Genomic DNA, 22,641 nt, shown 5'->3' with positions numbered 1-22,641 from the left:
ACCTATTTATCTATTACTACATTGTTCGCTAAGCAAATTCATTATGACAAGATTATTACATGCTGATATACTATAAATAGTCTGTGACAGATATTTTGTGAAATGTAATGTTAAAGTAGAACCTGACCTGTTTTGAAAAGGTCGAATCATTAATATATGGCATCTTTAGCAATTATACAACTTAGTAAAATAAAAATTAAATAGCGAAGCGACTCAAGCGACAGAAACACTAGCTCCATTTAGTATGTTTGGCAGCCTCTAGGACCCATCCCCAGCGCCACCAGATACAGATGTATACTACGTTAAGGAGGAGACATTGGTAGTCACGAAACGGGACTAACTTGTTATCAGTGTGAACATGTTGTTGTAAGTGCAGTAGGCAGTATTTTCGCTTGGCATTCATAGTTATGTAATACTTTTTCTGGCATGTTTAGTAAATTCTTCAGATTTGTGTACTATGCATTTCAGCGTCATTTTTGGATACGGATACGGATACGGACTGAGAGTGTTCTTGAGTAAATTGATAGCTTTGACCAGAACTCACGTAGGCCTCTGTATTATATGTGACATTTAAGAACAATCAAAGTAAATAACGAGACTGCTAAAAAGGGTTGCTCTTTATTCATTCATTGAGGAATAGGTCTTTTATACTTTAAGTTAGTAAGACATGTGTTTTAATGAGAGTATGTTATTAACCGTAAAACCCATGAGTGTATGAACCCTCGTTGTTCCTTTGTTGTTGTTCTATTATGCTAGACTGTGTGGTCTCTGCAGGTTATGACAGCCTCCCGTGATCTTTTGACCAAGGTAAGATTCTCAAATAACAGCCAATCAAATTAAATGAGTTTGAAAAATTAGTATATATACGTTCATCTTTCTGAAGAAATCAAGACTTCTCTCCATTATCTTTTATTCTTAATAAACTTATACTCTTCCCTATTCTTAAAGGGTTAACTTACGTACATTTAAGATCTCATCCTTATCTACTACATTCACCTAAAAGACATACTCATCGCACTCATTTCTTCGGAATCTTGACAGCGATCTGTTCACATTTTACAGGAATTACTTGAATAAAGGAACCATCTCTTAGATCATTTCCTTATAACATTGACTATAAAACATATTATTTGTTACATTCTTTGATTCAAAGAAACATACACTTAATAAACATTAAAAATCAAAACTATAACGATATAACTTGCTCTTGTAAACTACTTTCCGCTTCGGATAACTGTATTTGAGTTACTTATTTTGATCTAAACAACTTCACCTCGCTGCTCAATCACTCTCTAATATTATAAAACTTCTTCTAAACCTGCCTATCAGAAGCTTTACAAACAACTGATATTCACGTGACCTGAGAGGTAATTGTGTGTGAATGTCTTGAGAATGTTGGATAAGCAAAAGAGCCCGCGGGTATAGCTCAGGTTAAAGATTTTTGTTTATTGAAAATAGTATATAAAGCAGGCGATTAATTTTATCATTATTGCTATACTAGGGGGAGGAACAGGTTGAGAGCAAAAAAACTATCTATAAGGTTCAATCAAGAGATAGAAAAAGGGGAGAGTGGGAAGGAAGGGGAAATTATTCGTACTGGTGAAAAATTAGTAATGGCTGATCGCTTGGCAGCTGTGTATTAAGGGTTGTGACAGTGCAAGTCGAAAGCAGTCCACGAAAAATTAACCATTTTCGGAAGTTGAATGGGAGGCAGCGTAATTACGCCAAAGCGCACCTGGGTCAGGGTCTTCTGGAAATTTCACATTTGGTTTAACAAGGCATTCAATATACCACAGCAGTGTCAGTAACACAGGCCAGTAATGGCAATATTGAGATGGATCTGTTGGCAGCCGGTTGAGTGCATGATCAATTGTATGAGTTGTCGGAGGGGCTTGAGGGAGAGATTCCCATAGTTCACTGGGAATAGCATCACATTCGTATTTGTCAAAATGACGACGAGATGTGTGGTCGCGATCGCAATTGCAGTCGTGTGGGGCCCCAAGAAGCCAACCTAAACGCCAGCGAATAAGTCGACTACGATCAGTACGAGTGGCAGGAAGAGTCAAAATGAGATCGATTTCTAGTTTGGCTCGGCATGCCCGTGCCAGTATATGACGAGATGACTGAGTATCACGAAATGCAGTATAAAGTTTTTGACGGTCATCGTAAAGAAAGGGGGCAGCAAAGGATGTGATGGTAGTTGCATCAGTGTATGATTTATACAGGCGATTGGCTTTGAGCTTGTTGATATATGTATCATTACCCCGAGAATGATGTAGTAACAGGACAAGAGAGTCAGCGCGGAGTGTTGGTAAACGGAGGCAATACTTACTTTGTAGAACTTCCATTCGCCATTGGATAGCAGGTATCATTGTGAGGATTTTCAATACAGTAGTAGAAGTATGTGGATTGCCACCTATGAGTAGACGAAGGCATCGATTTTGGAGCTGTTCAAGTTTATTGATATCCTTGGTATGCATCATAGTTATCGCGACACCGTATTCAAATTTAGGTCGAATAAAGGAGCAGTATAATCGGGCACTGAGAGAGAGAGAGAAGCCAGATCTATGAGCGCCCATCTTGTGTAGTGTGGCCATTGCAGCAAGGGTTGTTTTGCTACGTGAGCGGGCAAGGGCAGAGCTAGATATACCTCGCTTAGTAAAGGGGATACCAAGATAGATAACTTCATCAGCAGTAGGAAGAGCAACCCCATATAGGGTTAAAGGATTGGAGTGAGCACCAGTAGCGGTGCGGGCGGTAGGATGGTTAAGAATAACGCATTTCTGCGGGTTCCATCGGTATCCAAGTTGATGGGAATGGGTAGCAGCATCATTTAGCATTGTTTGAACCTCGGAGCGAGATCCAATGATAGCGACATCATCAGCGAATAATAAAGAATTAATAGCAATAGATTCAGAACTAGTAGGGAGTTTGACTTTGGTAGTTAAGGAGGAAGCGGAACGTCGGAATATAGGTGGTAGTGTATTTATGTAAACAGAGTAGAGTAAAGGACTAAGCACAGAACCTTGTAGGACACCGGTTTTGGGCTGGAATGTTGGTGAGTGGTGATTATCAATAAGAACAGAAATATAAACATCATCGAACAAGTGTTGTAGAAGAGTGAGTAACGGCAAGGGAATAGTTCCGTGCTGGCGAAAGGCTTTCCAAATAACGTTACGGTCAACTGTGTCGTATGCTGCTTTGATATCCAAGAGGCCGACCACTGGTAATTGAAATCGATGTGTTTGTTGATAGTCTTGTATCAGTTCATGAAGGCATACGGCCTGGTCAAGGGCACTGCGTCGTTCGCGAAACCCACCCTGGGCTACATCTAAAACAGGAGCGGATTGCTTGATAGCTGGTTGAAGAACGACTTCAAATAACTTACGGAGGACCGACGTTAATGAGATTGGTCGGTAGTTACTCGCTTGCGTAGGATCACCTTTTTTGAAAATAGGAAACACCTGTGCATGACGCCAGGAAGAAGGAACGGTACCCCAAGAGTAGCAGAGAAGAAATAGTTTAGAGAGGAGGGGGGCGATGATATTAGCGAGAGGTTGGAGCATTTCAGCTTTCAGATGGTCAATACCGGGAGCTTTTTTACGAGGTAGAAGGTTAATATAGTGAGTAATGGTAGTCGGTGAAAAGAGGGTAGTTATGTCCGTAGAGTATGGTGGAAATAAAGGAAGCTGTAGGCCAAAGTCAATAGATGTGGGTGGGTCGTCTAGAAAGTGTCCGTCATATACGGATTCTAAATACTCAGCCATAATGGCTGTTGCGGTGAGAGGGCCATCAGGATGGTTAAAAGTGCAAGATTGGTCCCGTTTTCGTTTTTGATTTTTGATTTGGCCTTGGGCTTTCATGAAGTCTTCCTCTAGTCGCTTACAATAATCCTGCCAAGATTTCCTTTTTGCTTGGCAAACATCGTATCGAAATTGTTTTTGTGCTTTTTGGTAGGTGGTCCACCATCCAATCTTGTCGATGCCTTTGCTTCTACGCCATTTCTTATAACAATGATTGCGATATTCGGCTGTTTGTTGAAGTGCTGGTGTCCAATATTTATGCCATTCTTTGGGCCTAGCTTTTTTAGAGCCAATGACCGTATCGAGGCTGGTGTATATACTGTTGAAAAGAGAGGCGGCTAATAGATCGAAATCTGGCCTTATAGGCGGTGATGTTTGGCGCTGTAGTAGATCGAGGTTATCATTCAACATCTCCCGAAATTGTGAGGAAAGCTTATTGAATGTATCTTGATAAAGCAGAGACACTTCGAGTTCCTTCAGCTTTGACAAATTCCAGGTGCGTCGAGGTTGGACAGGTGCTGTGTCATTGGGAGTGGATGGTTGCATAATAGTAGAGGTATCGGTCAGGGTGAAGGAGAGTGCCAGAAGGTTATGGTCAGACCCTAGAGAGAGGTCGGAAAATACGGAAAGAGAGACATTATGGAGGACAGCGTGTACATCATCAGGCACAACAAACAGGTCAATGATACTGCTAAGTTCAGTGGTGTTACGAAAAGTAGCAAATGTAGGGATACCGTAAGCATAAGTACGGTTCAAGATCTGTAAGCCATGGTCTTCAAACCAAGCCTTGAGAGCCGTACCCCGAGTATTAGTTTCGAAAGTACCCGATGCAGATGTGTCGCCAGTTATACGACCAAACCTTGCATTAAAATCACCACATAGAATGGTATTTTTATGGAGTGGCACCTTGTCAAGAGTAGCAATCACCTCATCCAAGGGGAGATTCGGTGGAAAATAGAAACAAGCTAGTCTAAAAGGACCAAAATTGAGAGAGAGAGCATAGGGTGAAGGGCTGCTTAAATGGCTGACAGGAACGGGGCAATTCGGATTGACGAGGGCAACAATACCTTGAGAACCACGATAACCGCCCTGGACAGGTTTACCATAGGTATGAAATTGATGCCAGGAAGTAGGGAGACGAGAGGGGGAAAGAATCCAGGATTCAGTAACTAAGAGAAGAGACATGGAACTGCAGTGAGAGAGGACATCGGCAACAGTTGTTTGTTGCAAACCATTGGCGTTCCAAAGACCGATGGACAATGTCAGATGATTGTTGGTGGTGTTTGTGGTGCCCCCTATAAGCGGGGAGCAGCCGATGACGACGAGCTTATCTCGTAGGCATCATTATCACCATCTGTATTTATAGATGAGGCAACAGAATCATTATCATCAGCAAAGGCGCTCTCGTGGAATTCCTCACCAGCTTCAATCATCTCAGAATCACCGGTGACAAAACCTAACGAGGTCAAGAAAGCGGCAGCAGTAGTAGAAGAAGAGCCAATATCACGGGTACGTTTCAATGGTCGGGGGTTTCTCTCCGCAACAATCTCCTTGGCAATGGAATCAGCGATCCAACCTTGGTCAACAAAAAAACGGGCAACACTGGGTACCAGGTAAGCCCGTACATATCGTAGGGCACGGATACAACGGTCTTGTTGTAGGGCTTTAGCGAAACGAGTGCGGTCAGTGGCAGAAGCATTGGTCATAGCAGGATTAGCAATATGCTTTTCATCCAAAGGGTCAAAGTGTTCCAAAGGAACAACTTTACAGGCCTTGAGGTGGTTTGAGAGATCGGTAGTAAAGTCGTTGTGTACCAAGAGGCCAATCACACGGTGGGCAGGTAGAGTAATATCTACGATACGACCAGTGTCAATGCCAATGGTACTGAGGCGGTGGCGAATTTCACTACGGTTGATTTTACGAGCTCGAGGTATGTACACGTAGGAGTAGCCTTGTGGGGCAGTAGGATCATATTGGCTGAAAGCCCTTACAGTGGCCTTAAGCTTACGCTCAGTTAGTTTTTTAGGGGCGGGACGCTTAACAATTTGAACCCAAGCAGTTTTGGGAGTAGTAGGGGCAGTTTGCGTCGTAGCAGTGGTGTTGATGGTAGTAGTAGGAGTAGTGGTGGGTGTAGCATATTTGCTGGCAGCGGTACTCAATGCAGTGGCCTTTGAAGTGGCATTGGGAGTAGAGATCGAATCTGCTACTTTTAAGCCTCTAGCGGCCATATTGGGCGTGATAGCGGCATTTTTCTGTTCGAAATTCAAATTCTGAAGATTTTGCACAGTTGCGCTTAAACGATTTAACTCCCGCTGGAAAAAATCATTCGCAGTCTCATGGTCGGAGAATTTTGTCACTAGCTCGGCGAACTGAAGTGCGAGGCCGTCGACTTTTTCGGTCAAGTTTTGGAGGACTGTGAACACTCGGGCGAGTGTTTCCTCCAATTTTTGGGTTGACATGTTGTTGTTGGGAGCTGTAAGGTGATATCGTTACGGAAGGATATCGTGTGTTGTGGAGGTAATCCGTCTAAAAAAAATAAACAGATGGTGTATCCTTAAGGCTGGGTTGGGCAGGTACCTAGCTTTCGCGTTGTATGATTGGATGGCTGTAAACAACTGATATTCACGTGACCTGAGAGGTAATTGTGTGTGAATGTCTGGAGAAGTGTTGGATAAGCAAAAGAGCCTGCGGGTATAGCTCAGCTGGGAGAGCGTTAGACTGAAGATCTAAAGGTCGGGTGTTCGATCCACTCTAGCCGCAATTTCATTTTTTGTTTTCAATTCATTTTCGTGAGTCGTTTCTATATCTCCTTTATCGACTTGACACCGTTTAACTTTACTAACCGTTGAGCCTGGTCCACAGCGAATGCATTACAGAGACTCCAATCTTCTGTAACTTCAAGTATCACGTTACAGAGTGTCGAAAAAGTGCCCCCAGCAGACATAACTTCAACACTCTGATGAGGACTGTTCATAATGTGCCGCTCATGTGCCTCTTCTAGCCCGCACCACCCCCCCCCCCTTTTTTTTTTTTCTCCTCTTATACCACTTGTCTTCATCTCTAATTTTCATCCTCTGTCTTTCTGCTGATATAAATCGCACATGAATTTAAACAAAAAAATTTAAAAAAAAAAAAATAAAAAAATAAATAAAAAGATAAAATAACCGTTCGTAGATGTTCAACGCATTACAAGTTTTTTTTTCTGATTCCAGGTGACTATCTAGACATAAGTAGCAAGATAAATCAGCTGCCGATCATTAACAATGAGTGTAGGATATGTTGGGTGGGCAAGAGGTGTTAGCTAAAGATCTTTTTGACATCTTCAATTGTGTCGCTTATTGTTGCTACTACCCAACTACTTCTTTGTTATGTTGACAGAATAAAAGTTATTTTGACAAATTGACAAACATTGATGGCAAATAAGAAATACTTGATGATATCTGTAAAACCATATTGGATAGCATTATAAAGAGTGCGTATAATCAATGATGCCAGGAAAATGTTTGTTTCAAAAACGCTATGAAAGGTACAAAACTGAAGAAGTCAACCAAACAACTATTACTCATGATTCTCTAAAAAAAACGATAGCAGCTTATGAGTATATTCAATTTTCTAAGGATATCAGAATATCGGCAGTTTACCAAAAGCAGAAAGTCTTGTTGCGTTGGTAGAAACATACCTTCTTTCGAAGACAATTAAACCATTCCAGATGAAAACGCCAAACTAACACAACAAATAGTAAGTAGAGTCCTGAACTTCACATTTTCATCTTCTTCACCCAATATTTATATAAAGAAATACATATATCGTTAGTTAACTTTTGGGGCATGCATTAAATTTCACTTACTGAAATAAAGGCACCTAGAAACTCATAGATGCAAGCAATTCCTCTTACAATTCTAATTTGAACAAATAAGTAAAAAGGGCGTAACAGCGAGACTCCAAGTAATCTTTGTCTTGGAGGAATCTGTTCAGATATGCCTGCAATTATTGGATATCATTCCGTACTTTTAGTTTATTTTTCCTTTTTAAAAGCTGGTTTCATCCGTGCCAAACGCAAAGCGAAGGTAGTAAAACTGCCCATGCAACTCTTATACTTGTTAATAACGTCGAAGCCTTCCTTACCCTATCATCACTATCTGTTTATTTCTCCTCCTCTCCCCCGTGGCCCAAAATGTCAGAAAGGAAAAAGAGCAGGGAAGGATAGGATTTTCTATGTTCCTCTGGTTAATCGTTAATGATCTACCTTTAGCGAGTATAAAAGAACCTCTTTCTTAAGTTATGATTGAGATATCTTGACAGAAGATGTCATATATTGAAAGAATTTGTCTTTGTATGTAAACCATAAAATTTTTATTATGCTTGCAGTGTAGAAATAACAAATTAAGATGCAATTTTCTTTAGAGAAATGATGTATTATGCAATAAATAGGACTGAGGCGATGAAAAAATATAAATATGCAAATAATTCATGATTTCGGTTGTTCTGTATCGGGGGTAGGTAATTTGATTCTAAATCGTATCTTGGGTATGATATTAGTGCTGGCGGTGGTCGTATCGTTTGAGGATGGGGCAACATGGTTAGCTTCAGGCGCTTGATGAGATATGGTTTTATTTAGTATTGGTGAAGTGGGCGATGCGGTCATTGCAGAATCCGTTTTCGCATTAGCAGAAGTGCTAATAGCCGCAGCTTTCGGTAAACTGATAGTCAGCTTTCTTTTAGTATTTTTATCTTGTTTCTGATGTTTCCCCGATTCGGATGCAGTATTTCCCACTGAACCTCCAGCTGCTAAGGCTGCTAAAGATATAGGAGCTGTTTTTGATCGTTCAGGAGCGGATAAACCACCATTATCCTTATTACTATTCCTGCTTCTTCTTCTCTTACTGCTAATGCTCCCCTTTTTCCCTTCTATTACGGTTTTATTGCCTGTTTCAATGTTATCGCTTATAGAGCCGCTACCTTCTTTTTCGTCTTCTCCTTCCAAATTCGTTGACAATTCCTCTGCCGAAGCGTTTGTTCTCGAATGAACAGATGGTGGTGGTGCGAATTCACTATTTTCTCTATTTTGCTGTTGTTTCTTCGCTGATTCAACAATAGTGAAACCACCTACAGAATGTTTTCTACCTGGTCCTTGCCCACCTGTTGGACCAGATGCAGTATTTCTCAAATTGCTTATATTCAATCGTAGTTTAGTGCCTGAAGCTGAGGATGCACCAATACCAGAAGAGACAGGCTGATGTATATCCAACAACAAATTAGGCGCGAGTAATTTGGGTATAGCGATTGGCGGTGTTGCATGAGTTACTAATGTCTCTAGTAATCCTTTGTTGTTCTTTATAAATAGCGTGTTTCCTGGTGCTGCTTCATTACGTATTTCAGCTTCCAAAAACGATATGCCTTCTAAGAGAAAGCGCTTAGACTTTTCCGATTTGCTCTCCTCAATGTTATGATTACTTCGGTAATTGTTGTCCTTGCTAGTTGCATCGTCGTATTTGACTCTTTTGATGAGTTGCTGTAGTTTTTCAAAAGCCCCTCTACGTTTCCTAAGAGCAGCACTTATTGATTCTGCTGAATTACTTATAGACTGCGGTATAGTTAGATTGCTGTCGTGCAGATGTTCATTCTCGAGGTTTTTGGTTACGTTGTCTCTTCCGTCTGTTTTCGTCAGTAATTGCAACGATAAGGGTTCAACTTGTTCTTTTCTCATATCAGAAGCTGAAACACTGTCATTGTCAGCAGACATTAATGTCGTTATAGATGCTATTAAGGAATCTTCAAAAGGTTTTAAGTGAATAAAAGGGTTTTCAATAGGACGGACTTTTCGCTTGACGATATTGGGTAAAGGCAGGGTATCATTTGCTTTCGTAGGTGCTGAATATAAAGCTGTTTGTTGTTGTTCTATTGAGGCTTTTTGGTGAGTAAAAAAATTATTTTGAAGTGGCTGTCCAGGAGCGTGTTGGATCTCTTCGTCCTCATTCGATGCAAGAGCTGGAAATGGTGGGAAGTATTTGGGTATATAGTGTGGTAAATCAGACACTTTTCCTAGCAGTGTATCCTTTTCAGCTTCTCCTTCCTTTGATAACTCTTCTATACTACTCTCGTCGTCCGATGAGGTAATGACTGTTTCAGATGGTACGTCCGATAGATCACCATATTCATATATAATGTCTTCTTGGTGTTCTAATCCTTTATGAATAGTGTCTATATGCAGGCACACACAAACATGATTATCAATAAGTATACAAATTTACATCATAGTAATTGGACATGTGAAGACTTTTTACCTTTTAATGTTCTGCTAGGATCGGCTTGCTCTGTCCAAGACGGAGCTAAAGACCTTGTCTCTTCATTTATCCAGTCTGTAAGTGACGGTATATCTATTCCAAGCTCACCAAAAGCTTCCAACAAATCGTATATGCTAGTACTTGATTTACCATTGTGCTGTGCATAAGCTAACGCAGTAGACGATAACAACTCAAGGTATCTTTCAAAAATGTTGGTTAGGGTTTGAACTGAACTTGTATTGCCAGAATCGAACCCTGCTGCTTGTAATAGTTGTAATGTTGTCATTTGCAACAATGAATAACAAAACTTTTCAGCCATTGTTATTTCACAGCAATAGAGGGTTAGATCGATTAGATAACAGTATGGCGATTTAGAATAGAGATTGTGTGGTTATAAACCATGAATGGTTTTTTTTTTTTTTTTTTTTTTTTTTTTTTTGCAATTTTCCCTTATTCTTCTTTCCGTGACTTTCTCTCAAATGCTGTAAAAAAGGTCGTACTGCATTAGAATACCATAATTTGGCATCTATGCAAAAAACTCACATTATTGGTGGTCAAAACGCTATTTTTCTTTAAAAACTTTATCGAATACGAGAAGATTTTTAACAATTCTTGAACAAAAAGCAACGTTTATTGATACCTTCTTTAATATTCGGTTTTTCTAATTAACAGATTTAATAGCCTTTTGCAACATAGAGAGCATTTTCTCATTCTCTTCCTTAGTGCCAACTGTAATTCTCAAACATCCTTCACAACCATATTCTGTTCCTCTAAAACGGACAACTACGCCCAAATCCTCGGCCATCATTTTATAGACCTTGGCTGCGAGATCATTACAAGGCTTTTTGCTGAGAGGGTTCAAGATTTCTACTAATACAAAATTGGCATCGTTACCGCCTAAAATACGACCTGTGCCTTCCATCTGGTTCAGTCTATCAATTATCACTGTACGTTGAGCAATCAATTGGTCACGATAGTCATACATTTTTTGAAGGCCTTCATCAGAAAGAGCTTCTAATGCTACTAATGAACTAGGTGTGCCAATATTATAGGGCGCTTTGGTATTGTTAAGGATTTGAATTAGGTCTGGATGACCGATGGCAATACCAACACGAATGCCAGCTAAACCGAAACTTTTACTTAACGTCTGCATAACGACCAAATTAGGGTATTGATTAACCCAGGAGGCAACAGAACCTTGGCCTTCTTTATCAACGACAAAATCGATATAGGCTTCATCTACAACGACAAGTCCCTTATAATCGGAATCGAGGATGGCACGAATGTCTTCGTGACGAAGACATGTACCTGTAGGATTACCAGGTGAGCATAAAAATACAATTTTAACTTCAGGGTGAATCTTCAAATTTTCGAATACCTAATTCACGTAAAAAAGTTAAGAATTCATTAGGTTATCCATTGGGTTTCCTCTAGTCAATTTTCCTTTCGCCTGAGCAAGTAGATTTACGCTATTTAAGTCCAATTGAAAAGCTCCTTCTTCAACATTTAACTTAGACTTGACCACTTGAACATCATTAATTTGTGCGCAAACAGAATACATGCCATAAGTTGGTGGTGTAATCAGAATTTTGTCTTTGGCGGGTACACATGCAATACGTATCAATAAGTCGATCACTTCATCTGATCCTACGCCCAAGAAAAGTTGTTTGGTACTATCCAATCCTCTACGTAATTTCAAAAGTCGCTCCTTGATTTGTACTTGATAAGGATCTGGATATCGGTGGAGATTGCCTTCTTGGTGATGTTTTTCGATATTAGCTAGAGAGGGACCATAAGCATTTTCATTGGCGTCGAGTAAGATGCCTTCATTATAATCATCACGAGCGCAACGATAAGGTGTCAAAGCCAAAATATTGGGACGTATAATTTTTGTAAGATCAAATGAAGATGACATATTATATGCTTGCTGTATACGAAAGACGGTATGGCAGGACACGATTCAAAAGTAAGAAAAAGCAAAGGAGGGAAGGGATAAACGTTTAGAAATCGTAGTTCTTTTTTATTTTTTTAATTTCAAAGCGGTAATGAAAATGTCAATTTAAACGCGGTGAGTCACTCTGAAGCTGTGCCTAGTTTGGGAAAAATCACTTGAGCGCTGTTATTTTTGTTTCTTTGATTTCGTTCCACCCATTGAATCTACTATTTGTTGGATAACAGGTAGTAATTCTACTATTTGGTTCCATTGATTAATGGGCAAACAAATACCTGTAATGTGTGATAGAGATTGAATTATTTCTCTTAAGTACGTTTTTTTTTTCTCTTTAACTTTGATCGTACATATCTTTGCTTATTCCGTATACACTACCTGCTTTGCCTGGTCTCATTTCTTGGGTGGCTTTATCTGAATAAAACTCGCGGATATCGATAGAAGGCTCACCAGTTTTGAAAGGGCGAATAGTTAATCTTCTCTTTGCAGAGAGCTATTACGATCGAAACATTCAGATCTCAGTTTGCGATCTGCATAGAGTCCGTTGATTTGCAGTCGGTTTACTGTCAACTTACAGGAAAAAAGGCATTACCGTCCTTATCACGCTGAACATCTGGTTCATCTTCTCTTTGTCTCTTTTTTGAAGAAGATGCTCCTTGGGCTGGCGAGCTCTGCAGAACGTAAAACAAGTGGATGGGTCAGCACTCCCTTCTGATATTGGATAAGGTTCGCTCATAATGCACACAAGCATAGACAAACCTCTTCTTCAAATTCTTCCTCATCTTCTTCGTTGCTCACTTGAGGCTACATAAATCACGCCTGGAGATGTCAGGTTCTGCTTCGAAATCGCTACTGTATAAGAATGCTATTCACCTTGTACTCTTTGTCAACGTCGCTGTCATCGTCTACGTACTGCTTTGTTTTAGCCATTATCTATACTAAAAAGAGGCCGTTGGGTGGGTAGAAGAGGCTTAGGAAAGGAAAGATGGGTGTATGAAGTAGTTTAATTGAATGTTAAAAGTGACGCGTTGTTCCTCCTGCATGAATTTCACCTTACGTTTAAAGAGAGGTTTTTATTGACAAAATATTTTCTTTAAAACCCAGTGGGCACAATGTTATATAAAATTGCCCGGGGCAGATCCGACTGTTTATAAAGTATCTAAAAAGCCCTTCAAGATCAAGGGTAAAAACGAGTTTATCACAAGGTTGAGTGATTATGGGGAGACATCCATTGGAGCAGTAAAGATCCTAGAGCAGCATCCAAGGGTGGAAATTTCACCTTACAGTTTTTTAACTGCGGGTTTAGACGCAGCTTAAAAATAACCGGATGGAATGACCAAAATTTTGAGACGATTGAGTTAGAGTTTGAAGATCGAACTACACTAAAATGGAGACGTTTACCTGTAAATATCAAGCCAGTTTCGTTCTGGCGATAATAAATATCAAAAGACTAAGAAGTTGTCTTCCGGCTGAACTCCGTAGGACGTTCCTTGTCTTTCCATACCGAAATGCTGATGGCCATCATGTTTTTTGCTGCATTGACATCGCGGTTCCATAGTATCTTACAGGTTTTGCAAACAAGGATACTACAGCCACGCACGGTGTCTAATGCTTTCAATGTGTCTGAGCGACAACAATTGCATATGCGTGATGTCAAGTATTCATCAATTGTAACGGCAAGGAGATCACCAGCAGCCCCTCTTCGCTTCAATGCACGCCACAGAACACCAACGACACCAGTTCTAAGGCCTTTTAGATGAACGGCGGATTTATTGAACATGCCGTCACCAAATACAACCAGAGGAACTTTTTTGCGATCACTCAGCCTGAATTTCTCAGGGGCCCATCGTCTGTTGAAGGAAGACAGTAGAAGATTGAGTATCACAAATTCAGTGGACAGTTAATCGCTACAGACCTACCGAACGTGGTTATCGCTCTTTGTCTCTTCTTCTTCCCGGCTCTCCTTCTCCTTCTCTTCTTCCTGTTTTACTTTCACTTTCTGTTTCGTCTTCTTTCTTCTTTTTTTATGCTTAATTTTGCCCTTCTTCTTTGGCCATTTCATCTGTTCCTCCTTTCTTTTCTTCCGTAATTCTTTGTCGTATTTGATCCCTCCATCGACGAGCATGTTCACCATCATGTCTGCAGCACGCTGTCTGCCTTGATGCAGACGGAACCTTGTTTCACCCATACCTGGCCCATAGAATGAGAACAGGATCTCTAAATGTTGTAGTATGTAAATAGTATATCTCTTATACTTTTCAGGCGAGCCTGTTTTACTACTCGGTATATTGCTTTCTATCGCTTTTATCGTACAACCGGCCTTTTTCCTTTCTAATTCTGCATTGACACGAGTACTACCCGTCATGTGATAATATTCTTTTGTCGAGCAGCGCCGTATCTCATGTCTGTTTGTTTCTAACCCGATTGCTGCTGTAAATACGGTCTTTCGGCCAGGATCAACAAATGTGGGTCTGTAGTTTGTCGTGATTTCTTCATAGGAGAAGTCTTCCAACGTCAAGTCATGATGATCAATGATGGCGTCTTCTTTTGGTTTCTTCTTACGACTAAATAGGAAGTCTACAGTGAAGCCATCAGATCGAATGAGATTCCTGAAGAGCATACTTGTGTTTGTCTTTAACTCAGCAATACTATGTTATAAGTGAAAGAATAATCTTGAGAACAGAGTCTTTTAGCAGAGTGCTATTTACTTTACCTTCTGAAGCCTAACTTTTTGAAGTTGAACACTTTCCAAAATTGTTCAAGTTGATTCCAATAACCCTTTACAAGTCTTCCAGGAAATAAAAAAGGAGCAAGGGCATTTATGCTGATGGTAATGAAGCGCCATGATACTGAGGGTGTTGGAAAAGGGAAGAAGCGATGAGGTAATGGTAACCTACGAACATCGTAGGCAAGATGATTAGAATGCTCTTCTTCGTAGTAGTCTTGGATAAACCACAAGGGCTTGACAAATTTGACAGGATCGGCCGCCAATGATAAAAGTGTAACCTTTTCCTCCACAAGGTCTGCAAAGTTCTTGCACAAATTATCTATTCTTAATTTGTCATCACTGCTTAACTTGACTTTATCAGGCCATTCGGGTTCGCCTTTGCAAATCACTTGATAGCAGTATTTTGTTGCGATTTCGTCAACATCGCGCTTTACCATGCTCTAAAGAGAAAAGAATATTGAGTTTGCTGCTGTTTGGTTTAATGTAAAGTTATTCCTTACCGGGAACATATTCTGCAAGGTATAGTATAGATATTTGAGCATTCGCTGCTCAAAAAGCTCAACAATGCTGTTTGTATATGTGGTACTGAGCTCTTTACAAGCTTCTGTCAAGCATTGGCTATAGCCTTTGGTGAAGCTATATCTTACTTCGACAGCTGGATGCTTCTCTTTGAACTGCTTATAGAAGTTTTTCATGGAATCATTTATTGCTTTCTTGTTGGTTACTGTTTTACCTGTTACAAGTTGTCCAACCGAATACCAGAACTGTGGGGTGAAAATTTCTTTTGGTGTGTCTTTCTTATTATGGATGAGATAAGCGTTAACAAATAGTTGCGAACGAAACACAATAGCCCTAATGTCATTGCAGCACGAAATGACTCTTTCTCTGAATTTCTCGCGGAAGGTTGGTAACACCGCACTGTCGATGGGAAGCTTTCTTGTGAATACAGTAGCATCATCACCAAGAACAGATGAAATGAGTTCTTCTTTTGAAGGCGTGTGTTTGAGGCATTGCGGCGAACGAGCAGTGGTATGGCCATCTTGTCCACAGCTGAGGCACTTTGCAGCTTGTGCGGTGGTCTTTTTCCGTTTAACTGCTTTCTTCTTCTCTTTCACTTGGTCACTCTGTTTTCTCTTTTTGCCACTGCTACCAACTTTTAGGAGGTTACTCACAAGCAATTAAGTGCTGTGTGTAAGATAGATTTAGGTTTATTGCTTACCATCATCAGCTTTTACGGCTTTGTAATACTTGCATTTGTAATAACGCTTGTCAAAATGACCTGGTTCATAGCAGTCTCGACACTTGGTATGTTCTAAAAAGTTGCAACAAATATCAAAATCCTTATATCTTGATCTGACGGTTCTCCTACAATTATCAAGCATTTTACCAAATGGGTTCCTTTTAACCTGGTTCTTATGCTTTTCTTTAATAGATCTAATCTTCTGTATAATGAAACTTTTGTACATGAATAGAGCTGTAAGTTACAAAAAGCGAAATACGGAAAAGAAGGGATCTTATTCTCGTTTAAAAGAACCTCTTCATTATAATTTAACTTTGACAACAAAACGCGAGAAAAGAAAGACACGTCTTTATCATTGGGCAAAGTTCCGAAAAAGGCACTGACGAACATCTGGTTGGGTCTTATAACACATCGTCATTTGACGAAAAAGTTGTCAAGCTTTTTGTAGCTCGTCCTATTGCAAAGTCACGCCAATAAGAGTTTTCTTAGCGACTTCCTTACTATGAAGACTCATTTTTAGGACTAGCTTGTACGCCATCCTTAATGCTGCTTGGATGATATTGGATAATTGATTATCAGCGAAATCGTCCAAGAATAATATACCGCTTCATCGTAAAAAAAATTGAAAGTTGTCTAAATTAAGATTTAATAGTGTCCAATAAAATTTGTGAAAAGTCTGAAATAGCAGTTAAAACACTGTATTTCGGAAAGAACCACCGCCTACGACTCCCCACATCAGTCTGTGATCCCATATCCTATGTCCTTAACCGTCTTCCCACACATCCGATCTACAGCCCATTCCAAATACAAAACTGGCATTTCCTATGGCCAGCACTTTGTCACATTTTGTTTGAACTCGACTACTTACACCACTCTCAAGAGCCGCCTACAACCCCTCGGTTAGGGCACCTATTGCTCGACTGGTTACCCTCTTCCCCTCCCACAATCCTTTAGTACATAATCCTTTTTACCCTTGAGCCCTAAGGGGTTTTTAGATTCTTTTCAGCCTTTGGAGCTGCCCTGGGCAATTTAGATAAGCTTAATATCTCGTGTCCATTAAGCTTTAAAAAAATTAATATTATGTAATAAAATCTATGTTTAAAACGTATTTTGGAAACAGTACGGCTCCGACCTGTCGAGCTTTTCAATTAATTCATTTTTGAAATGTCAAAGGAGGAAAGTAGCCCGATGAGCACGGAATCAGCAGCTAGTGGCTTATCGAAAGCAACGTTACAGACATTCGCTAATAAAACGGATGAGCCGTCAAATATATTAAAAGCTGATGAATATACAAAAGGTTTAAACCAAGAACATATAAAAAAGCTGACACAAGAGGCATATAAGCGATTCATAGACTATACCAATGCAGAGCTGAAATGTAAGCGTCACCAAGAAACATTTATTTTAGCAGTTGTTTAACCCATTTTGTAATGCTAGTAACCGTTGACGATTGTCAATTATTGGAAGAGATGAATAAAGCAACAAAAGAAAAATATACCCAAATAAACCAAATGACTCAACACTTGACAAAAGAAATGTCTAAACTACAAAAGTCGTGTAAGCTAAACTATAACTCAGTGCATGAAAGAAAATACAATAACAACTATTTCTATTAGATAATGAGTTCAATCACTTCATACAGCAAGTGGAAGATATTCATGAAAAATCAGTACAAATGGAAAGGACAGCAAAAGCACTTGACGAGTATTCACAATATTTAGGTAAGGTATAGAGACAAACAATCAAAAAATTACGCATTGCAATTGATGGCGACCATATAATAGAGGCTAAATTGGTCAATTTGAGGCCCACCACGTCTACTGCCACATCCTCACCGAGAAAAAGATAAATTTTAATAAAGGAGGGATACGTCTAGTAAATGACTCATGAAGTATAAAGCTTGTGTAAAGTGTGCATTTCGATAGGAGATCAAAAAAAAAAAAAAAAGCAGATGTAATAATAGAACGTCTGGAGTTGCCTGATCTATCTCTTCTTTCTTTATTCTGCTTGCGCACTTGTCTGCCCTTGCAAACGTACTCAAGCTATGTATCAAAGACTTGCTAAGCTTACTGCTGCGACAGTTAAGCCTGCCCACGTCCAAATTTTGGTAGGCTTACTCTAAAGTTGTTTGGTAACTATTTATCATTAATACGTTCAGTCTTTTTGACAGAAACGTTCCTATGCTGTTTCCAGCAGCTTAATAAAGCCCATCAAAGAGGTTTGTTTCACCTTCAATACTGCCGATTCAGATCTTGCGCCTATAAGTTGTTTGTTGTTTAACCTTGTTTTAAATTGTGGGAAAAATCCTATCCTCCTAGTTGACGCATTTGGATTCCAACGTACCTGAAGCGACTAGAAATCAAATCGAAGAATTCAATAACTACACTATCCCTACATATGCTCGTCCGGAATTTGTCATCAGTCATGGTAAAGGATGCTACGTCTTCGACAGTAATCAGCGTAAATATCTTGACTTCACAGCCGGTATAGCTGTCACTGCTTTGGGTCATGCTGACCCTCAAGTTGCTGAGGTCATCTACAACCAAGCCAAAAAGTTAGTTCATATCAGCAACCTTTATCACAATGAAAATGCAGGTGCATTAGCCAAGAAATTAGTTGATATCACTCATGCTTCTCCGGGTGGACAATGGGCTAGTAAATTATTCTTGGCTAATTCAGGAACAGAAGCCAACGAGGGTGCATTAAAATTCGCTCGTAAATGGGGTAAACAGTTCGCTAATGGCGATCAAAAGACAGAAATTGTGTGCTTTACTCATTCTTTTCATGGCCGGTCCATGGGTGCTCTCTCTGTGACGAGTAATTATAAATACCAGAAACCTTTCGAGCCTCTCATTCCAAACATAAAGACGAGTGAATTCAACGATCTACAATCAGCTCTCGATTGTATCAACGAGAACACATGTGGTGTGATCATTGAACCTATACAAGGCGAAGGTGGAGTTCATCCAGCTACCGACAAGTTTTTAAAAGCTATTCGTCAGCGTTGTGATGAAACAGATGCTCTATTAATTTTTGATGAAATTCAATGTGGGTTGAGCCGTACTGGAAAATTATGGGGTCACCAACATGTATCAGGATGCACGCCTGATATCTTGACCTTGGCCAAGCCATTGGCAAATGGTATTCCCATCGGCGCTATTATGACTAACAAAAAAGTGGGAGACTTCATTAAGACAGGTAAGGCATAAGAAGTCGTTCAGTTGATCAAAACAGTAAAGAAGTGGAAGTTCATACAATCAATGCTGCTTTTTGTCATTGATAGGTGAACATGGTACTACTTTTGGCGGTAATCCATTGGCCTCAGCCGTTGCCTTACATGTTCTCGAACGTATTACTACTCCTGACTTTATCAATTCTGTCAATGAACATGGCGAATATATTAAAGACTTGCTGAATCAATTGAAGGAAATATACCCTGACACCATCAAAGAGGTTCGTGGAAAAGGTCTCTTAATTGGCGTAGAGTTCAATAAAGATCCTTCACCCATTGTTAAGATGGCACGAGAACGTGGCTTATTGATTGTCACTGCCGGTTGTAATACAGTACGTATTATACCACCTTTGAATATCGGTAAAGAAGAGATTATAGAAGGTGTTAACAAGTTTGCTGGTGCTTTGGAGCAATTTCGTTCAATTTGATTTTAACCGTTTGCATCTTTATACTTTTTTCTATTATGACTGTAATGCGAATAAAAGCTAACATCTGTATCAACTTGTACGAGTATGCTTGCTTCTTGAATTTATCTTCTATCATTCTCGCTTTTTTATTTCCACTTCCTTTTGCATAAAAATTTAGTTCCGCCGCTAGAAGCATTTATCAGATCCGCCAACCTTTCCACACCACTTGATAGTTTTGAATAGAAACAAACTGAATTTCCAAAATGCTAACTACAACCAGTATAGATGAGATCAATTTACGCCGACTTTTGATTAGTTGTGAAAAAAAACTTAAAGAACAATCTATTGAGTTGTGGACAGCATCCGAGAAGAGAAAATATGCAGCTGTAAGATCAATAATTCAACTTGTACACACGATTTCCTTCCAATTGTCATGCATAACATCAACCCTTCAACTAAGCAATTCTGTTTATTCATGTCTTATAGTATGTGAACCATCTGACAGAATTGGAACAAAGTTTAAAACACAAGCAGTAAGTGAAAGACGTCGATGACTCCAAATTCAAATCAAGCTGTAAGAAGCTGATTCTCTCTGTGCAAACTTTGTTAGACATAGCACAGCCTACGCTAATCGGATACAGCAACTGGTGGAATCCGTTTCGCAGCATACAATGGTTAGTAATACTAAAGTTTTTTGTGAATGCAGGCTAAATATTGAGGATCTCAATCTTATCACTGATTCAGCAAGTGGATGTGGAGAAGGGCATAATAGAAGCAAGACTAGCTAAGAAAAGGCACATGGAGAAGTTAAAACAATTCGAGAATGTTGATCCTGATTGGCTAATAGAGTTGAAGAAGCAAGAGGAAGAAGTAGCTTCTGGTAAAAGTGAGAGACAAAAGGTACTTACTTCGTACTTTCTCTTTATATGTCATTTTGCAATGTACTGAATCTGATGAGTTATATAGGATTTATTGGCAATGGATGATTCGGAAGCGCAAGTATATACACAAACAGACGAGGAAGCCGTTGAGGAAGAAACAGATAGAGCTAACAAAGACAGTTGCGAGCGGAAAGATGAGGTGCCACAAAAGGAGTCATCCACATCAATGGCAGGTCTACGTCAAAGGTATTTGAGTTTAGCCAAAAGTTTCTGCTAGAACCATCACATAATGGTTACTAAACGCGAATACATACTTTTATTTACTTCGACAGAAAATCGAGTGTCAGTCGTGAAAATGAGACAACCAATATCGAACATGTACTACAACATCACCGTCAATTACACGATGAATTGACAACAGATTTGGGACGTATGGCAAAGCAACTTAAATTAAATAGCCAAGCATTTGGTGATATTTTGTCGAAAGATGACTATGTATTGCAGGAGGCAACAAAAACAGTAGAGAACAATTTAGAGAAAATGACATTAGAAAGGCAGAGATTGGATAAGCATTACTCCAAATCTTGGGGAACTAGTTTTATGTCCCTATTCGTTGTTTTATTCGTGGTTATCATGTTTGTACTCGTCTACTTCACCATTCGCTACCTACCCAAACCTTAACTGAGCAAGCTTTGTTGAAAAGCAATAAATCTAATATATCAGCTTTTTTCAAGTACAAAATGAATGGCCGTAATTATCCCAATACCTCGGTCAATATAGATAATTCATTTGGCCAACAGGTATAACAAAGAAAAGGAGGTGAAGTAGTTCCAACACTGTGATAAACTGCCTGTTTAATTGCGTTACAATTTTGCCATATATTTGCGGGAAAGTGTCTGTTCTAAATTTGTATCTACACACTATCGGTACATTGCAATGCTGTTAAGCCGAGGTAACCCAGAACTTTCATTCCGTTTACCTACTTGCAAGTCTGGCGCCACATTCTTACTATTCTTCGTGTCGCCCAAGAGAGAATATTTCCGTCTGTTTTTTCAGTCTTGTAATAAGTTCAATACCATGCTTGTTGACCACGATGCCCCGAGAGATCAAATCGAAGAAGGCGAAAAGCACCCAATTATTGACTAATGACCAAAGAAGGATACACCAATTGCTGATAGCCAAAAAAATGGTTCGCATTCGGCTATATTCATTCACTTTTGACAATCAGTACTACATTACAACTATCTATTAGTCTTATCAAATGAACATGTCTATGAAACTTTAAAACAGTGTTGTCTTATGTTCTGTGATTTGGAGCTAATCATTTAGATTGGTTTTTGAAGCTCATACCCGGTTTTGCGATTTAGTAGATACTAAAACTTTACAAAGATACATATAAATTTGCTTTTCTATCGAGTTAGCTTTGAGGTTTTTTTGTCATAGCGTTACCCTGTAAGAGGATATAATGCCCTTAACGAAGCGAAGCAACAGTTTTAATTAATCGTAGGCTACGTGAGTGCCATATTCACTACGGAGGTGAATTTGATTGAGCTCTAACATACTACTAATATTATGAGCCAGATGCATACTACATAGCTAAAACTATGCTGGATTATCTGTGACTGTTGTAAAATGTATCTATTAACTGTGATAAATCCTACTCTTAACTTATTTGTATTCTACTTGAGAACGCTATGATATGGCACTTAAAGCCTTGTGACGAAGTATGGAGTGAGTTTATTTGATACTTTTACTATATTATCAATCAGGCTCTGGAACGCTCGCAACGTACAAAATGTTAGAAGAAAGTTTTTATTTGTAGGAGCATGTAAGAATGTATTATTTTAGATGGTTGTAAGCAGTACGAACTCAAATCTACGATTATCAATGCTATTATAATTCTTTGATCGCTATGGTGCGTCTTACTTCCTGCTTCAATCCAGTTTTATACTGACTCAAAAAGCGGATTAACAATAGTTTAGAGAAAAGGCGGTATGGAAACACCACATCTGCGCGCTTTTTCAATCTCATCTGAGCATTTCTTACAGGTCAAAGAATCCTGAAAAGTCCAAAAGGCTAGAGTTGGAAATAGTTGACATATTGAAATGCTCTAGCAAC

General features: G+C 39.5%; 11 protein-coding genes and 1 non-coding gene across 12 annotated transcripts; 6 read left to right on the top strand and 6 right to left on the bottom strand.

The window, feature by feature from the left end:
- Positions 1 to 4,637: 4,637 nt before the first annotated feature.
- On the bottom strand, positions 4,638 to 6,031 carry BDF20DRAFT_969332 (uncharacterized protein; the record flags this gene model as incomplete). The annotated part of the gene is made up of 2 exons (XM_053085002.1): positions 4,638 to 5,134; positions 5,224 to 6,031. Coding segments are annotated over 2 exons (1,305 nt in total), but the record flags the coding sequence as incomplete, so codon positions are not given.
- Positions 6,032 to 6,490: 459 nt separating this feature from the next.
- BDF20DRAFT_t38 lies at positions 6,491 to 6,563 on the top strand. The gene has a single exon. It is a non-coding gene; the product is annotated as a tRNA-Phe (tRNA).
- A 1,577-nt stretch (positions 6,564 to 8,140) lies between these two features.
- On the bottom strand, positions 8,141 to 10,491 carry BDF20DRAFT_850926 (uncharacterized protein). The gene is made up of 2 exons (XM_053079992.1): positions 10,088 to 10,491; positions 8,141 to 10,004 (listed from the first exon to the last, which is right to left on the bottom strand). Exons 1-2 carry the CDS (start codon positions 10,404 to 10,406, stop codon positions 8,272 to 8,274), a joined length of 2,052 nt encoding a protein of 683 aa, XP_052938931.1. The 5' UTR covers positions 10,407 to 10,491; the 3' UTR covers positions 8,141 to 8,271.
- Positions 10,492 to 10,515: 24 nt separating this feature from the next.
- On the bottom strand, positions 10,516 to 12,073 carry BDF20DRAFT_850920 (histidinol-phosphate aminotransferase). The gene is made up of 2 exons (XM_053079991.1): positions 11,556 to 12,073; positions 10,516 to 11,465 (listed from the first exon to the last, which is right to left on the bottom strand). The coding sequence occupies exons 1-2, from the start codon at positions 12,000 to 12,002 to the stop codon at positions 10,749 to 10,751; spliced, it is 1,164 nt and encodes a 387-aa protein (XP_052938930.1). The 5' UTR covers positions 12,003 to 12,073; the 3' UTR covers positions 10,516 to 10,748.
- BDF20DRAFT_850917 (uncharacterized protein) lies at positions 12,074 to 13,173 on the bottom strand. The gene is made up of 5 exons (XM_053079990.1): positions 12,909 to 13,173; positions 12,795 to 12,839; positions 12,611 to 12,706; positions 12,414 to 12,528; positions 12,074 to 12,313 (listed from the first exon to the last, which is right to left on the bottom strand). The coding sequence occupies exons 1-5, from the start codon at positions 12,963 to 12,965 to the stop codon at positions 12,207 to 12,209; spliced, it is 420 nt and encodes a 139-aa protein (XP_052938929.1). The 5' UTR covers positions 12,966 to 13,173; the 3' UTR covers positions 12,074 to 12,206.
- A 903-nt stretch (positions 13,174 to 14,076) lies between these two features.
- Positions 14,077 to 14,664, bottom strand: BDF20DRAFT_809237 (uncharacterized protein; the record flags this gene model as incomplete). Its single annotated transcript, XM_053076581.1, has 1 exon — positions 14,077 to 14,664. A coding segment is annotated over one exon (588 nt), but the record flags the coding sequence as incomplete, so codon positions are not given.
- An 80-nt stretch (positions 14,665 to 14,744) lies between these two features.
- Positions 14,745 to 15,701, bottom strand: BDF20DRAFT_814528 (uncharacterized protein; the record flags this gene model as incomplete). Its single annotated transcript, XM_053076988.1, has 2 exons — positions 14,745 to 15,203; positions 15,264 to 15,701. Coding segments are annotated over 2 exons (897 nt in total), but the record flags the coding sequence as incomplete, so codon positions are not given.
- A 271-nt stretch (positions 15,702 to 15,972) lies between these two features.
- Positions 15,973 to 16,520, top strand: BDF20DRAFT_850901 (uncharacterized protein; the record flags this gene model as incomplete). The annotated part of the gene is made up of 3 exons (XM_053079989.1): positions 15,973 to 16,068; positions 16,144 to 16,243; positions 16,341 to 16,520. Coding segments are annotated over 2 exons (240 nt in total), but the record flags the coding sequence as incomplete, so codon positions are not given.
- Positions 16,521 to 17,107: 587 nt separating this feature from the next.
- BDF20DRAFT_850894 (biogenesis of lysosome-related organelles complex-1 subunit 2-domain-containing protein) lies at positions 17,108 to 17,943 on the top strand. The gene is made up of 4 exons (XM_053079988.1): positions 17,108 to 17,381; positions 17,441 to 17,560; positions 17,620 to 17,724; positions 17,788 to 17,943. The coding sequence occupies exons 1-4, from the start codon at positions 17,168 to 17,170 to the stop codon at positions 17,850 to 17,852; spliced, it is 504 nt and encodes a 167-aa protein (XP_052938925.1). The 5' UTR covers positions 17,108 to 17,167; the 3' UTR covers positions 17,853 to 17,943.
- Positions 17,899 to 19,757, top strand: BDF20DRAFT_850885 (pyridoxal phosphate-dependent transferase). The gene is made up of 4 exons (XM_053079987.1): positions 17,899 to 18,110; positions 18,174 to 18,221; positions 18,322 to 19,201; positions 19,287 to 19,757. The coding sequence occupies exons 1-4, from the start codon at positions 18,048 to 18,050 to the stop codon at positions 19,661 to 19,663; spliced, it is 1,368 nt and encodes a 455-aa protein (XP_052938924.1). The 5' UTR covers positions 17,899 to 18,047; the 3' UTR covers positions 19,664 to 19,757.
- A 148-nt stretch (positions 19,758 to 19,905) lies between these two features.
- Positions 19,906 to 20,196, top strand: BDF20DRAFT_814466 (uncharacterized protein; the record flags this gene model as incomplete). The annotated part of the gene is made up of 1 exon (XM_053076980.1): positions 19,906 to 20,196. The coding sequence occupies one exon, from the start codon at positions 19,906 to 19,908 to the stop codon at positions 20,194 to 20,196; it is 291 nt and encodes a 96-aa protein (XP_052938923.1).
- A 212-nt stretch (positions 20,197 to 20,408) lies between these two features.
- On the top strand, positions 20,409 to 21,285 carry BDF20DRAFT_274002 (vesicle transport protein). The gene is made up of 2 exons (XM_053075055.1): positions 20,409 to 20,769; positions 20,856 to 21,285. Exons 1-2 carry the CDS (start codon positions 20,621 to 20,623, stop codon positions 21,202 to 21,204), a joined length of 498 nt encoding a protein of 165 aa, XP_052938922.1. The 5' UTR covers positions 20,409 to 20,620; the 3' UTR covers positions 21,205 to 21,285.
- Positions 21,286 to 22,641: the final 1,356 nt, after the last annotated feature.

Source organism: Mycotypha africana, assembly GCF_025528875.1.
Source record: "Mycotypha africana strain NRRL 2978 chromosome Unknown BDF20scaffold_2, whole genome shotgun sequence".
NCBI classification, from domain to species: domain Eukaryota; kingdom Fungi; phylum Mucoromycota; class Mucoromycetes; order Mucorales; family Mycotyphaceae; genus Mycotypha; species Mycotypha africana.
The sequence above is the reverse complement of the archived record's forward strand: the minus strand, read 5'-3'. Positions and strand labels throughout refer to the sequence as shown.